The 16,985-nt window shown below is 42.5% G+C and overlaps 1 protein-coding gene across 1 annotated transcript in view; it reads left to right on the forward strand.

Moving 5' to 3' along the window:
• Positions 1-38: 38 nt before the first annotated feature.
• Positions 39-16,985, forward strand: part of Chp1 (calcineurin like EF-hand protein 1) — a 32,543-nt gene continuing 15,596 nt past the window's right edge. The window contains exons 1-2 of the mRNA XM_034495806.2: positions 39-296; positions 12,319-12,391. Of these exons, the coding sequence (XP_034351697.1) occupies positions 230-296; positions 12,319-12,391 (140 nt within the window). The 5' untranslated portion in view covers positions 39-229. The remainder of the gene's footprint in view (positions 297-12,318; positions 12,392-16,985) is intronic.

The following is a 16,985-nucleotide window of genomic DNA, read 5'->3' on the forward strand; positions in this document are numbered from 1 at the left end:
GGGCGCGAGCGCCAAGCTTTGACGTTAGCGCCTGCGCAGGGCGCGGCCTCGCTCCCGATTGGCTGGTGTCCGGCAGCCCTCCCCCGCGCGCCACCCCTTGTTTCCCTCCCCGGGCCGCAAGTGAAATAGTGCCCTCTCCCTTCTTGACCCCTGGCCCTTTCCTCCCTCCTTCCCTCTTGCCGCCGCTGCTTCTGGCGCTACCGCTCCCGGAGGAGCTCCCGTCACGGTGATGGGGTCTCGGGCCTCCACGTTACTGCGGGACGAAGAGCTCGAGGAGATCAAGAAGGAGACTGGCTGTGAGTTCGGGTTGGGGGGTGGAAAGGCGGCCCGGCGCCTCCGGCTGGCCTCAGTACTGACAGCGGTCGTCGCTGAGGTCTTGATCTGGGGTGCGGTGACTTTGTTGGGAGGGTTCCATGCAGCCTCCGGTGCTTTGGGTAACCAAAGGCTAGAGTACCTGTACGTTCATCTGTAGCTTCTTGGAGCTGGGATGTACTTGCTCTGGTGCTGTCTAGCTTCAAAAGCCCGGAATCTCGATCCAGCAACTGAGCATAGACATCACCACTCCACTCTTGCCCACGAAAGTCCGCGCATTTTCTTCCATTATCGTTCCTCTTACAGAAGCATCCTGAACAGTGGATAAAGCAGAAGCAGATCCAGGAAATCTGAATGGTTCCTGGAGAAAATGTTATACATCCCAATGAGGTTTCTGAGCAAGGAGTTAAAACTACTAAAACCATACACAGGGAAAAACTCAGCAAAGAAGATCATAGAATAGAGTAAGGCTTGTGATTGGGAACTGAAGACCTCTAAGCAATCAAGAGTCCAAAAACTCGAGTGAGGCTCTTTAATCTGAACTGTTGGAGGAAAATCACGGCTATAGTGATCAAGGTTTTAGAGACACAGTGAAGATATTTGTCCTATCTTCATATATATTGATATCTGCTGTGTTGCTGTGCTTTATGCAATTGATACTGAAATTGGATATACTCCAAAATCTGTGAATTTGTACCAGGAACAGATTTTTTTTAAATACATACTCTAGTTTTTTCCTTGTTAACCTTAACAAAGGAGCAACAGGGTTTTAGGAATTGAGAAGCACAGAAAACACCACCATACCTTTGAAAAGCCCTTGATAATGTATGATAAATTGTATTGCTACAATGCTTTCTCAGTAATCCTTTGCGGCTCTCTTTGATTTTCGTAAACTATGTCTTCATGGTACCTGTCTTTGATGATAACGTGAGCAAATAACACAATGGCAGATAGTACCAAGGAGTACAGGGAACTACAGAATTCTCCAGGAATGAGTCCTTAGGTAAATTAAAAGTTGTCCTGGCTGGCTGACAAGTTAGACTTTCTAGAGTATTCAGGTTGGAAGAAATGTGATTTATCCCTAACCCCTGTCAGGTCGCTTTGCTTTTACCATTCCTTACTAACATGTGGCTAATTTTGAATGAAAGGCAGAGAATACTTTGCTTTTTATAGTTTTTGTTTGGCTACTCAATGTTTAAGGACATTTCACAACTTACTCTGATTCCGTGCTTAGAAATATCCACAGCAAGCATTTACCTCTGACCCTACTTGTAAATGTAATGACTTCTTTCTGTTTATGTTTAAAGCACAGAGTTATATTATGGGGAAGTATAGTGAGTATGGGACAAGCTATTGTTTTGTTTTCTTTTGTTTTTTTGATAAAAGAGCTTACCTTGTAGTCCAGACTTGCTTAGAATTCACTATATAAACTGGGCCTGGTGATGCCTATACCTTTAATCCCAGCACTCCAGAGGCAGAAGAATTTGAGACCAGCCAGATCTATATAACAGGCTCCATGATAGCCAGGGCTACAGAGGGAAACTCTGTCATGAAGAACAAAACAAGACAAACAAACAAAAAAATTCACTACATATCCCAGGCTGGTTTCAAACTCATGACAGTCCTCCTTCAGTCCCCTAAATGCTGGGATTATAAGTATGAGCCATCATGTTCAATTGTGGAAAGGCTGTTTTCAGAATGAATGGAGCAGTGATGTCATCTCAGTTTCTTTTCATTAGTCCTGGGCGTTTTACCTTGTGACTCATGGACAAACCTAGGTGATCATGAAAGAACTATTATCCTGGTTACCCAAGAGTAATTCAAGTATGAGAAAGAGTCCCTATATCCCCAGCAAAACCAGTGTACATATTGATTGGGAAAACCTAATGAAACAAATACAGAGTTTTCGAAGTGCCTATTTAATATTAGGTATTGAGAGCAGATGGTAACAAGACACCCTCAGCCTGGCCAGGGAGATAAGCCAGAGACGAGTTCTGATTAGCATCAGGGCATAAGGAAGCTAAAACCGTAAAGCACCCACATTCAGAATTTAGGGAAGACAGTCTATGAGCTAGCTTTATGGAGTACAGGAATTGGGTCTTGATGCATGAATAGATTCATTTTTGATAAATTAACCTAGGGTGTTTCAGTGGCTTTTGGCAACTCTTACCCCCACTTAGATACAATGTCATTCCTCTGTCCTAGGGATTAAGCCATCAGTGTATCTAGGTACAAATCAGGAGAGATTCGTTTCATTTTCTCCTCCTTCCTCTTCCTTCTCCTCTTCTCCTTCCTTCCTTCTCTTTCCTTCTCCCTTTTTAAAAAAATACTATCTTTATTTATTTATTTATTTATTTGTTGGTTTTTCGAGACAGGGTTTCTCTGTGTAGCCCTGGCTGTCCTGGAACTTACTCTGTAGACCAGGCTGGCCTCGAACTCAGAAATCCACCTGCCTCTGCCTCCCAAGTGCTGGGGGTTAAAGACGTGAGCCACCACTGTCCGGCCTAAAAAAATTAATTTATTTATTATATATAGTATTTTGCCTGCATGTATGGCTGAAGGCCAGAAGAGAGCACCAGATCCTAATACAGATGGTTGTGAGCCATCATGTGATTGCTGAGAATTGAACTCAGGACCTCTGGAAGAAGAGCCAGTACTCTGAACCTCTGAGCCATCTCTCCCAAGTAGCACAGAATGGCTTCAAATTTGAGATCCTATTGCTTCAGCCTCCCAAGGACTGGGATTACAGATGTGTGCAACACTCTCAAAATGCTTTTGATTCTAGTACTAGGGAGGCAGAGGCAGAGATAGGCGGATCTCTTGAGTTTAAGGGCAGCCTGGTCTACAGAGCAAGTTCCAGGACAGCCAGGGGTACACAGAGAAACTCTATCTTGAAAAAACAATGTGTGTGTGTGTGTATGTGTGTGTGTGTACACTCTTACACACCCACACCCCCCCACACACACACAAGACCAATGTAGCTACTGCTATTTAATACTTAGCCATTAAATACTAGGAAAAATAATTTTGAGTAATAATTACACAACTTTCATCATCTGTAAAACAAAATTAGTAATAACTTACCCTGATAAATGAGAAAAGTTCCTTAGAATGTTGCTGGTATAATTGTCAAGTAGTTGCTAGCCATTATTTTTTTAATTTCCTGGGGTTTTATTTTATTTTTGGCTTTTTGAGACATGGTCTCAAATTCTGTGTCATTCTGGCTGTCCTAGAGCTTGTTATATAGGCCAGACTGACCTTGAACTTAGAGATCTGCCTGCCTCTGCCTCTGGAGTGCTGGAATTAAAGGCCTGTGCCACTAGGTCTGACTCTCTCCAGGGTTTTTAGATAGCATGTGTGGGGAGGTGAGCTTGCCCCTCATGTCTTCCTGTGAGGGGTGCTAAAGGAGAACTTAGTGGAGTTGTCTCTATTCTACCTTTGGTTCTGGGTATTGACCTCAGGCTGTCCAGCTTAGGAAGCAAGCACCTTCACTCAGGGGCCAAACTACAATTGTTTTGGACCATAGATAGAATCATCTTTGCATATGCTAGAAATAAAACCTGTTTAGATCCTGGCTATGGCTATATAACTAACCTCTCTATATATAGAGGTGGAGGCATTTTACACATTGCTTATTTTCAGTGTACCTTAGAAATCAAACACTAATATTATTTTGTTAATCCTAAGGAAGTAAAGCTAAAAGAAGATATAGCCTAATGTCTTACTTATTTTGAGGCCGCCTCACTCAAGGCAATGCCTTGCCTCAGTTTTCTGAGTGTTGGCATAGCAAATATGTTCCACCTTGCCTTGCTGGAGTTTCTCATAGTTTAAGAAACACTTTGGGGGCCAGAAAGATAGCTCATTAGTTAAGAGAACGAACCCCAGTTTGATTCCCAGCACCTATATTGGGCTGGTGGGTAACAACAATGTGTAAATTCAGCTCTAGAGGATCTGATGCTTACGGTCTCCAGGGTACCCTCATTGACATGCACAAACTCACACATGCATGTAGTTAAAATGAAAACAAAAATAAAGCTAGATGTGGAGGCAGAGGGAGGTAGATTTCCAAGTTGCAGGCCAACTAGAGCTACATAGTGAGACCCTGGCTTGAAAGAAAGAAAGAAAGAGAGAAAGAGAGAAAGAGAGAAAGAGAGAAAGAGAGAGAGAGAGAGAGAGAGAAAGAGAGAAAGAGAGAAAGAAAGAGAGAGAGAAGAAAGAAAGAAAAGAAACACTGTTGTCATAAAATAACTACTATATTTAGACTTTGGTCTATCACTCTCTTTCACAATTCTAGATTTTTATAAGTCAGCTGTATTACAGATGTAATTGGTGGGCGGTCACAGTATCTTAGGAGTTTATGTCATGACCCTTAGTACAATTAACCATAGGAATAGCCTTGCTATGGATTGCCAAAACCCTTAACTTTGAGCAAAGGTTCATGCCAACTAAATAGTAGGAATGAAGATTGATTTTATTTTTAGTTTCTGCTCATGGTGTGTGTCAAGTGGGTATGGGCAGGGTGTTGAACAGGTTTAAGGAAGTGAGTTGTAAAGACCAATGAGTTTTTGTTTGTTTGGAAGGGTGTAGTGATGATATGAAGGGTGTGGGTTTCTCTCTAGTTCCAGCAGAGCACAAGCCCAAGGAAGGCAATTGCTTGAGAATAATTTAGTGAAATCGAATTTCTGGGTGCTCCTGCTTCCTTCTGGGACCCCTTCCTGGCTGACCTCTATCACGCCATGGTGTTGGGGGAATACAGAGGACCCTGCTGTATCCTGTCTTCTGTCCTGCTGAATTGGAAATGGAGAGATAATATCTTTGGCAGGCTTGAAATAATTTGTAAAGTTCTAGTTTTCTTCCAAAATTCCCACTTCTTACTAGAAAGGGGTAAGGGGATCTGTGTGTCAAGATAGAGAATAAAACTCTGGAACTTACAAATGAAGAAGGGGTTTAGAAAACAGACTACTTGAAGTTACATAGAAAGTCACTGACCCTGGAAGCAGCTGCAGAGATATAAGCATAGTCTTCTGAGTTTAAGCAGAAAAACATTATGCTACAAAGTAGCAATACATGTGTTACATGCCATAAACAATATTATAGAAGCGCATAGCAGATAGGATACCTTAGGTCTTGTATAGCAAATGGTAAACTTACTGTGGTCTGACCTGAATGTATGAGTCAAGAGATTTGATTTTCATACCAGTTCCAGATGTGGTAGCTTAATTTATGCCTTTAATTTCAGCACTAGGGAAGTTAAGACCAGAGGGTTCTGAGTTCAAGGCCAGACTAGACTGTATAGCAATATATGGTCTTTTGCTGGCTAGATGGCTCCTTGTTTAAAGGTGCTTGACACCAAACTTGACACCCAGAATTTAAGTCCCAGGACCCACATGGTGGAAAGAGAATTGACTCTGGCAAGTTGTCCTCTAGCAAGTTGTCCTTTGACCTTTTGTGGGCTGTGGCACAAATATATGTGCACACGTGTTTGTATACACACACATAAATTTAATTTTTAAAATAGAAGCGGGCGGAGAGATGGCTCAGCAGTCAAGAGTGCTTGCCATTCTTAGAGAGGATCTAAGCTTAGTTCTCTGTACCCACATGTCAGCTCACTATTATCTGTAACTCTCTGTTTTGGCCTCTGTTGTCACTAAACACATGTATGCTATGCACATATATACATACATTCTGGCAAAACTCTTAAAATAAAAATAAATAAATATTTAAAATATACAATCTTGCTGGGCAGTGGTGGCACACACCTTTAGTCCCACCACTTGGGAGGCAGAGGCAGGTGGATTTCTGAGTTTGGGGCCAGCCTGGTCTACAGAGTGAGTTCCAGGACAGCCAAGGATATGCAGAGAAACCCTGTATAGGTTTTGGAAAAACAAACAAACAAACAAAAACCCCCCAAAACAAAAAAAATATATACAATCTCAAACAACAACAACCCAAACAAACAAGAGCAACAACCACCAAACAAAACAAAAAGACCTCAAAGAACTGAGGTCTTTGTGATGTAAACTTTGAAATATGCAGAAGAGTTAGTAGTAAGTGAGCACCCTGTTCAGCACCCTGTTCGTTCTAACACGTGGCTTGTTACAGTCTTGTTATTTATTTTTTGCTCATTAATCTATTTTATTTATTTTGGTCCTAGTGATTGAACCTAGAGTCTTGCTTTTTTTGGGGGTGGGGTGGGGTGGGGATGGAGTTGGGGGCAGGGTCTTACTATGTAACCCTGGGTGACCTGGAACTCACTAGGCAAGCTGGTGTTGAACTCACAATTTCAACTGTTGTAGATCCTTTACCCTTATTTACTGCGGTGTGTTCTGTAGGAAGAGGGAAATGTGTGACTTGATAGCCCCAGCACTGTCGTCACTCCTGAGAAAACTGATAGGAATATTCAGCTTACTCTCTTTTGAGAGATGCATTTTGTTTATTATTTGGTTGGATTTTTTTGTTGTTGTTGTTGGGCTGGTGTTGGAAGCCACTGCTTGAGCATACTCTGAAGCACTTCTGCTGAGGTCCATCCTCTGCTTATTTTAGAAAACACAGTTTTTGATCTCTTTGAATTATTTTTTGTTTGTTTGTTTATTTTTTCTTTTTTGTTAAATCTTTTTAAAAAAATATTTATTTATTTATTTATTTAATGTGAGTACATTGTCACTGTCTTCAGACACACACCAGAAGAGGGCATTGGATCCCATTACAGATGGTTGTGAGCCACCATGTGGTTGCTGGGGATTAAACTCAGGACCTCTGGAAGGGCAGTCGGTGCTCTTAACCACTGGTGCTCTTAACCACTGAGCCATCTCTCCAGCCCTTGTTTTTATTTTTCAAGACAGAGTTTCTCCATGTATCTCTAGCTGTCCTGGAACTCGTTCTTTAGACCAGACTGACCTTGAACTCAGAGATCCGCCTGTTAAGTGCCTCCTGAGGTCTGGGATTAAAGGTGCCATGTGCCACCATCACATGGTGGTCTCTGTTAATTCTTAAGAGACTAGGTTAGACCTTGAAGTCCTTATGTTGGGAAAATGTCAGGGTATGAAACATTAAAAGGAACAGCTAGGGATGCAGGCTCCACTCTGCAGGGGATCCCCAGAGCTGCTGTGGCCTGCAGTTGTACACTTTAACCCGGCCTGTCTTGTTCATTCAGGTTAGGATGAAAGCCATGACAAATAACTATCTTCTTTAACTTTGTATGCTTTCCTCTGCCAGTTCACCTTGGTGATTAGCACGTTCTTGAAATATCTTCCCATCCTGAGGAAGGGGCAGCTTTTATAGCCGGCTCTGAGCTCAGGGTTATTAGGATCTTTTCAGTCTTTCAGTATAAAGTATTTGTTCAGCAGAGCAGACTACAGCTTCATTCAAGACATGTCTGTATTCACAGTCTATTCTAAGGGAAATTGTTATCTCCTGAAATTTCCATGGATATTACAAATGATAGGTGCCTGACTGGTTAGCTGTTCTCCTTCAGTGGGTTTGTTTTTACTGGAAGCATGTCCTACTTTTATTCCTGGCAGTTCTAATACTGTGTGTGTGGACTGTGTAGCTCCTTTAAGGGTAGATTGAAGCCCAATGTAGTGGTCCATGTATATAATACTAATACTCTGGAGACTGGGGCAAGCTTGCAAGAGTGAGGCTAGCCTTTGCTATAGAGTGAGTTCAAGGTCAGCTCTAGACTTTGGTTCACTTTGGAAGTTGCTTTGGTCATCTGTTAGTGTTTTTTGTTTTTGTTTGTTTGATTTTTCAAGACAGGCTTTCTCTGTGTAGCCCTGGGTGTCCTGGTGTTGTCTCTATAGACCAGGCTAGCCTTGTACTCAGAAATCCACTTATCTTTGCCCTGCAAAGTGCTGGTTCATTTATTAGGTGGTTTGTTTTGTTTTTGTTTTTGTTTTTGTTTTTGTTTTTTGTTTTTTAGTTTTTTCAAGACAGGGTTTCTATATGTAGCCTTGGCTATCCTGGAACCTGCTAGGTAGACCAGGCTGACCTCCAACTCAGAGAGATCCACCTGCTTCTGCCTCTCAACTGTTTGTAGTGAGCTCCAAGCATCTAACTAGTTCCATGTTCCAGTGCTGGAGTGCAGACTAGCTTGTATAGTACTGCTGTGTAGGTGCTGGGAATTGAACCTGGGTTCTCTGGAAGAGCAGCCAGTGTAGTTAACCACTGAGCCATCTCTCTATTCCCCTAACAGCTTAATTTTCAATTAGTAATTCATAGTCTTTCATATTCATACAGAGTACTTTCAAAATATATAAAAATATACTTATTTTTTATTTTGTTTCTGTGTCTGTGCAAGTGACTGCTGGTACCCTTGGAAGCCAGAAGTATTGAATTCCCCAGGCACTGTAGCTACAAGCACTTGTGAGCTGCCCAACATGGGTGCCAGGAACAAAACTCAGGACTTCTGGAAGAACAGGATGCATTCAACCACTGAGCCATCTTTTGAATCCTGGTACTAGATTCAGTACCAATAAACAGTACTGGAATTAAAGGCGTGCAAAAGTGTACCACCACTGCCTAGTCATTTATTAATTTTGAGTCGGGTTAGATTGTCATGTTTACCTGAATTCAAAAATTCTATAAACTGGGCTGGAGAGATAGGTCAGTGGTTAAGAGCACAGTTTACTTTTCCAAAGGACCCAGGTTTAGTTCCCAGCACCCACATGGCAGTTAACAGTTGTCTATAATTCCAGTTCCAGAAGAGCCAACACCCTCATACAGACAAAACTCTAAGGCACATTAAATAAAAATAACTAAATAAATATTTTTTAAAAGTTGTATAAAACTACACACACAAGAAAAGTCTAGTAAGGGTCATAACAAACTATTAATTTCATGTCTCTGGCATAGGAGATTGGTAACTTGGGTGTTAAGAAGACAACATTGTGTACTGTTCCATTTACATTTTATCATGTGTATAATCTTAAAATAATTATAAATAGACAGCACTTTAATATATTAAAATTAATACAAAGAAAAATATAATTTTACATTTTCCATCTTTAAAAAAACAACAGTCTGTAATGTAAGACTCCCCACACTAAAAACTTACCCAGAGAACTAAATATTATAGTTACTTAGAAATCCTTCAAGGGCTAGAGAAGATGACTACTCTGCAAGCAGTCCACACTGCCAGCCTTATAGGAAGGCAGGCTAGCTTGTACTTGAGCACTGGGACATGGAACTAGTCAGATGTCTGCTGCTCACTGATTAGCCAGTCAGCCATAATATGAGCTTCCAGTTCAGTGAGCGGTTCAGTTTCAAGGCAGAGGGCGATAGAGGGAGATACCTCAAGTCTGACTCTGACTTCTGTGTGCGTGCCTGCATACAAGCATTCTCACATACACTACACAATATCATACATGCACACAATTAGACTACTCTTAAAAATACTCAAAACCAGTGTCCAGTCCAGCTGGACAATCAAGTGGGACCCTTAGACCCTGTGGAGAGGACTGAGATGCGTGAGAAAAATAAGGAGGCACAGCAAGTCAAGAAGTCTGATCAAGCTGGCAAAGCTTTTATTGGTCACACAGGTTATAGACTCTGAAAACAGGATATGGGGAGGGGCAGGAAAGGAAAGAGGGCTTTGCAGGTGGAGGAAGCTGGCTGTAGCTGTGGGGTCTAACTAAGTTCTCACAAAGCCTTGCCATTACCAGGGATTCTAAAAACATCTATCTAGCAGGATGTTGGCTAAATCTAGAGATCAGGAGGAAGGGTTACTAAGGTGCGGTGCTATGAGGCCTTGTTTGAAGTTCTGAGAACTGACAAGTGAATCATGGAAGGTAAGCAGAAGAAAGAATAGTAGATAGGAGAGCCAAGGATGAGTGTTTGCCAAGAGTAAGGTCTTGCCATGGCTTCCCACAAGCCAGGATTTAAAAGATGGATCAGTGGTCAAATGCATCCTGTTTTTCCAGAAGTCCTGAGTTTGGTTCCCAGCACCCATGTTGGGCAGCTGACAACTGCCTGTAGCTCCAGTGCCTGGGGAATCCAATACCTCTGGCTTCTGAGTGCAAGCAATCACTTGCACCGACACAGAAACATAATAAAAAATAAATATATTTTTACATTTTTTAAAATACTTGACACCAATATGAAATGAATTACTTGATAGTCAAAAGACTGAATTACTTAACTGAAAATTAAGCTCGCTCAGCAGTTAACTGTAGTGGCTGCTCTTCCAGAGAACCCAGGTTCAATTCCCAGCACCCACACAGCAACATAAAATTGTCTGTGACTCCTGTTCCAGGGGATCCGACACCCCCATATAGACAGACATGTGGGCAAAGCACCAATGTATATAAAAACAAATTATTTTTAAAAATTAAAAAGAGAAAATTAAGCTGTTGGATCGAAAAGTACACAAATGAATGATACTAGGTGGTATATTAAATGAAAAGAAACAATATTGAGATGGAAAACATAGATTTCTTTTTTAAAACTTTTTGGGAAATGTAGTTATTCTTTAACTGACTTAATTTTGTTTAACTATGGAATTCATTACAAAGTACCTTTGGAGGCCAGATGTCTGGCTGGGATAAATTGGTCAGATTCATAAAGAAAGTAGCTGTGACTGGTGTGCCAAGAAGAAGGTGGAGAGAAGTTAGCATAGCAGTGTAAACTGTCCCTTAGGCCCTGTTGTAGAGGGAAGTGGTGATAATAGTTAACTTGGTGTGCTTTCCCAGTGCAGGCACTGGCCAAGCATCTTCCTTCCGTCCACTCCTCACAGTCCCATTACTGAGCCCCTGTGGCTCCATGAATGGAGTCAGACTCTGTCTACCTGGCCAGCACAAGTGTCTGTTCTTTACAAAGCTGCTCATTCCTGTGTGGCTGGCCGCAGTCTCCACCTGAGCCTTTAGCAACTGGACTCCTGTTTGTTCTGCCTGGATGAGAGGAGTTGTGCCTCTGCTCATTCTTTCCACACCTTGGTTATCAGAGCCGTTTCAGGGATGAGCCTAATGCCCGAGATCACGGTTGCCCTAGTGTGTCTTCTCTAGCCCACCGTTCACTTCCTGCTTTTTACTTCCTGCCTTGTTTTCTTTGTTTCCTTGCTCCACATACGGTGGATCCTGTTGAAGCTAGGATTGCATGAGCTAGGGGAAGACAGCCTTCAGACCCACACTTCCTTACTTGTTAAAGCCCCACAGGTGCAGCTGAGATGAAGTTTAGACTTATCACCTGTTTTGGGACTGTTGTCTTTTCTACTATGGTTACTTATTTTTTCTTCTTGCCTCTAATCTGCCAGAATACTAAACTTTCAGGGTTGTTTTGTACACCGGCAGTTATAAACTGCTTTTAGCTGTTAACTTGTGCTGGAGTCCACCCAGCTAATCCAGAATGAGGAGCCATTAGGTTCTCTTATAGATGTCACAACATAGTCACTTTGTTACATCAAACAAGTTGATTCCAGGTTGTGGGATCTGTCACCCAGTTAAGTCCTAATGTGGAGGTGATGCTGCGGATGCTTGGTGCAGAAGGAGACTAGACTGTAAAGACAGAATTGTTTGATGTGACAAAGTATTTAGTTTGGTGTTAATTTACCTACTTAGAAATTCCAGTCTGAAGAGCCAAACTAGTTAATAGGCTTGAGGGTTCCCACCCCCCCCCTCTCTCTCTTTTTTTTTTTTTTTTTTTCTTTTTTCTTTTTGATTTTTTGAGACAGGGTTTCTCTGTGTAGCCCTGGCTGTCCTGGAACTCACTCTGTAGACCAGGCTGGCCTTGAACTCAGAAATCCGCCTGCCTCTGCCTCCCAAGTGCATGCACCACCACTGCCCAGCTAATACATTCTATTAAGCCTAGACTTCAGTTTTTAAGAGCCAGTTTTCATTGGTTTTGATTTAGTTTCTTCTCTAGCTCCTCTTATTCTTTAGTTTTTAAAAACGTGCTGTGTTGACATCTTGCATAGCTCCCCGACTCCCTCATGCTGAAACATGCAGCAGGCGGTGGGTGGGCATAGTGGGAATGCAGGTCGATTGCTTCAATTGGGACTGATTTTCTGCCCTTCAGTTTCCCACAGTCAGATCACGCGCCTGTACAGCCGCTTCACCAGCCTGGACAAAGGGGAGAACGGGACTCTCAGGTGAGCACGCGCCTGCCTGCCTGCCTGCCTGCCTGCCTGCCTGCCTGCCTGCCTGCCTGCCTGCCTGCCTGCCTGCCTGCCTGCCTGCCTGCCTGCCTGCCTGCCTGCCTGCCTTCCTTCCTTCCTTCCTTCCTTCCTTCCTTCCTTCCTTCCTTCCCAGACCAGGATCCCTACGGGCTGTCTGTACTCCAAGGGTGGGCACACTAGGGGCTGTCTGTATTCCAAGGGTGGGCACACTTGGGGCGGTCTTTCTTTCTTTCTTTCTTTCTTTCTTTCTTTCTTTTTAGATTTATTTATTTATTTATTTTATGTATATGAGTATACCATTGCTCTCTTCAGACATACCAGAAGAGAGCATCAGATTCTATGACAGATGGTTGTGACCCACCATGTGGTTGCTGGGAATTGAACTCAGGACCTCTGTAAGAATAGTTGGTGCTCTTCACCACTGAGCCATCTCTCCAGCCCCAGCTGTCTGTATTTCAAGGGTGGGCATACTAGATGTCTTGTATTTGGAGAGTAGGGATCATTTTGGCCATGGTGCCTATACATCATTGAGTGTGTGTGTGTGTGTGTGTGTGTATGCATATGCATTTGTATATATAACTTACTTAACTTTTTCTTTGTTCATTGGTGTTTTGTTTTTATATATATCCTTGTGAGGATGTCAGAAGTCCTGGAAACTGGAGTTACAGACAGGTGTGAGCTGCCATGTGGGTGCTGGGAATTGAACCTGGGTCTTCTGGAAGTAGTAGTCGGTGGTAGTAGTAATCACTGAGCCATCTCTCCAGCCCTGATAATTTTGTTGTTGTTGTTTTTTTGGTTTTCAAGAAATGAGGGTTTCTCAGTGTAATCCTGGAGCTCTCTGTAGATCATACTGTCCTGGAGCTTAGACCCACTGCCTCTGCATCCCCAGTGTTGGGATTAAAGGCGTCCGCCACCACATCTGGCTTCCTGGATTGTTTCTTATCGTTTTGTTAGACAAGAGGAACTACATTTTGATGAGTAGGTAGACTCTGTATTATAGGACAAATTAGGTAATAATTTTTTGTTGTATTAAATAAACTAGACCTTAGTAATCTTTATCATCTTAATCAATTATGATTGATAAAAGAAGTCAATTTTCTAAGTGATCAAGGAAGGTTAAATCCAGAGGTACTGTCCTCAGGCTCTGCCCTCAGTATGCCAGGTTGGTTTCTGTCTGTTGCCAGATGTGGAGATGGATCCGCTCAGTTCACTGGTCGTGTAAAGTTTAAACCACAACAGGAAGTATGAGAAGAGTTTTGAGTAGAATAGGAATGTTTCATAAACTGTCATCATTAGCATTTCATGTGAAAAGAGTAGAATGTGTGTTGTCTTCTGCTAATAAACTTCTTGGAGGTGGGAATAAAATACATTCAAGTTTCTGGGTTTTTTTAATGTATTTTTTACATTTATTTATTGTAGGAGGGTGGGTGGTAGGTGTTGGAGGGAGCCTGGAGAGGAGTCATAGGATAACTTTCGGGGAGTTCTCTCTCTTTTTTTTAACGATGTGGGTTCTGAGGATTCAACTGGTATCATAAGTCTAGGTACTATGTACCTTTACCTCCTGATCCAGTCATGAGCTGCCATATTGGTGCTGGGACTTGAACCCAGGTCCTCTGGAAGAACCTTACCTACTGGGCCATCTGCATAGCTCCCAAGCCCTAATACTAGCATTTTGTCATGTACTTGGGAGTATATTTCTTTTTTAAAAAAAATTTATTTATTTTATATATGTGAAGACCCCCATCCTTGGGAGACCTTTACTCAAGTCTCCGGAAGTCATGGCCACCCACAAACTCGCAAGACACCGTACCTGGATGTAATCAGCAGAGGTTTATCGGGGAGAGTTGGCTAGCCAATGGTCAAACTGCTCATCCACGCAGGAACAGAATTTGACCCGACCAGCAAGCTGAGGGGCTTTTTTATAGCACGGGGTGGGGAAAGGGAGGCTGTCCTGGAACTCACTCTGTAGACCAGGCTGGCCTCGAACTCAGAAATCCACCTGCCTCTGCCTCCCAAGTGCTGGGTGTGCCAATACTGCCCGGGTTTTTTTGTTTTGTTTTGTTTTGTTTTGTTTTGTTTTTTAAGATCTTATTTATTTTATGTAATTATACCGTAACTATCTTCAAACACACCAGAAGAGGACATCAGAATTTATTACAGATGGTTATGAGCCATCATGTGGTTGCTGGGAATTGAACTCAGACTGTCTGGAAGAGCAGTCAGTGCGCCTAACCACTGGGCCATTTCTCCTACCCAAAGAATTATTTATGTACACTGTAGCTGTCTTCAGACACTCCAGTAGAGGGCATGGGCTCCCATTACAGAAGGTTGTGAGCTCTTAACCGCTGAGCCATCTCTCCAGCCCCAAAACTTAGTGTTTTTAATAAAGTACTATCTCATAGCAGTCTATTTTAAATGTGTCTACATTTTATATAGTTGATGTATGATATCCTTTACAGCAATTTTGCAGTCTAAAATCATGTATAGAGTTTACCCATTCATCTCTTGGTTTTGTTTTTACATGTATTGTGTGAGGTCAGAGGTCAAAAGACAACTTTAAAAAGTTAGCTCTCTGGAGCTAGAGAGATGACTCAGCAATTAAGAGCACTCATTGCTCTTGCAGAGGACCTGGGTTAGATTTCCAGCACCTGTATGGTGGCTCATAACCATCTGTAACTCCAGTTCCAGGGGATCTAATGCTCTTTTCTGACCTCCTCAGGTACCAGGCATACAATTGGTTCACATACATACATGTAGGTAAAACACTTACAAAGTAAAACAAACCAAGAAGAATTGGATCTCTGCTACCATGTGGGTATGTGAGATGAAACCTAGTCTTAGTGGCAAAAGCCCTAAGTGATGACTCTTTTTCTTGTGTATTTTGTTGTTACTGCTCCCCGACTCCGTGTGTGTTGTGTGACTGTGAATATGCACGAATTTACGTGTGGATGTGCATACACTTCTGTGTATGTAGGATGTAGGTCTAGAATTCATAGGTCCACATTGGGTATCTTCTTCACTCTCTATGTTATGGTTTTTTTTTTTTTTTCTTTTTCGAGACAGGGTTTCTCTGTGTAGCCCTGGCTGTCCTGGAACTCACTCTGTAGACCAGGCTGGCCTCGAACTCAGAAATCCGCCTGCCTCTGCCTCCCTAGTGCTGGGATTAAAGGCGTGCGCCACCACTGCCCGGCTCACTCTCTATGTTCTTACTTTATTTTTTATACAGGGTTTTGTTTTGTTTTTTGTTTTTGTTTGTTTGTTTGTTTGAGACAAGGTTTCTCTGTGAAGCCCTGGCTGTCCTGGAACTTACTCTGTAGACCAGGCTGGCCTCGAACTCAGAAATCCGCCTGCCTCTGCCTCCCAAGTGCTGGGATTAAAGGCGTGTGCCACCGTTGCATGGCCCAATCTTAATTTTTAATATAAGGTCTTGATGAATTTAGAATTCATCAATTCTGCTAAGCTGACTGGCCAGTAAGCTGCAGGGATCTACTTCCTCCTCCTCCCTAGAGCTGAGATTACAGATGTGTACTGCCACATCTGGCTTTTTTACCTGGGTGCTAGGGATCTGAACTCAGGTTCTTAGGCTTGTGAGACAAGCACTTTAGTGACGTAACCATCTTACAGCCCCTGTTGTTCTGTTTGACTGTCCTTAAGTTTATTACATGACCAATCATGCCTGAGAACTTGAGATCCTCTTACTTCTGCCTTCCCTTGTTGAAACTTCAGGGACTTAATATTTCACCCAGTTTATGTGGTGCTGGGTTTGCATCCATGATTTCTTGCGTGCTCTACAAGCTTTCTACCAACCGGGCTGCTTCCGAAGCTCTACTCCTCCAGCTCTTGAGTCTCTTGATCCGTAACAGTCTTATCTACCTTTTGGGTTGGGTTGTGCTAGGGATCAAACTTGGTGCCTTCGGCTGCTGAGTAGGTGCTCCACCAATGGTAGAAGCCTTAGCTCTTCCCTACCCTCCATGACACTGAGACTTTTGAAAAGTAAATCATGGACAGTTTTATGTTCCTCACATAGATATCCAAGACGTTTTACAGAAATACTGAACAGTTTTTAAAACAGCAATGTTCAAAATTTTTCATATGGGCTAGGTATGGTAGCAAATGCCTATAATCCCAGTACTCAGGGCAGAGTCAGGGAAACCATGTGTGCCAGCCTGGCCTCCATTACAGAGTAAGTTCAAGGCCAGCCTGGGCAGCCATGCCACAGTAGGATGTATCTTAAAAACAATTTCATATGGGAAACTCTTTCTTTTACAAGAAATATATTTTGACTTAAAGTCTTAGATTTAAGGCATTTCTGCCCTTTAGTTGTGGCAAAGGCAAGTTACTTTGTCTCATTCAATTTCCTCAACTCTACAAGGGCATAAAGCATGGCATACAAAAACAGTGATACTGTGTCAGTTGAGGTTGGAGCAGCATAAGATGTATGTATGAAGAATGATATCACAGTCTCCATGTTATGTGAAGCTGATTGCTCTTACCATGTTCAAGGTTAAATCTGCTTCACTTCTCATCAGTGAAAGGATTCTTTCCCTGCCTCTGCTCCTCCCTCCCT

Source organism: Arvicanthis niloticus, chromosome 2 (assembly GCF_011762505.2).
Source record: "Arvicanthis niloticus isolate mArvNil1 chromosome 2, mArvNil1.pat.X, whole genome shotgun sequence".
NCBI classification, from domain to species: Eukaryota; Metazoa; Chordata; class Mammalia; order Rodentia; family Muridae; genus Arvicanthis; species Arvicanthis niloticus.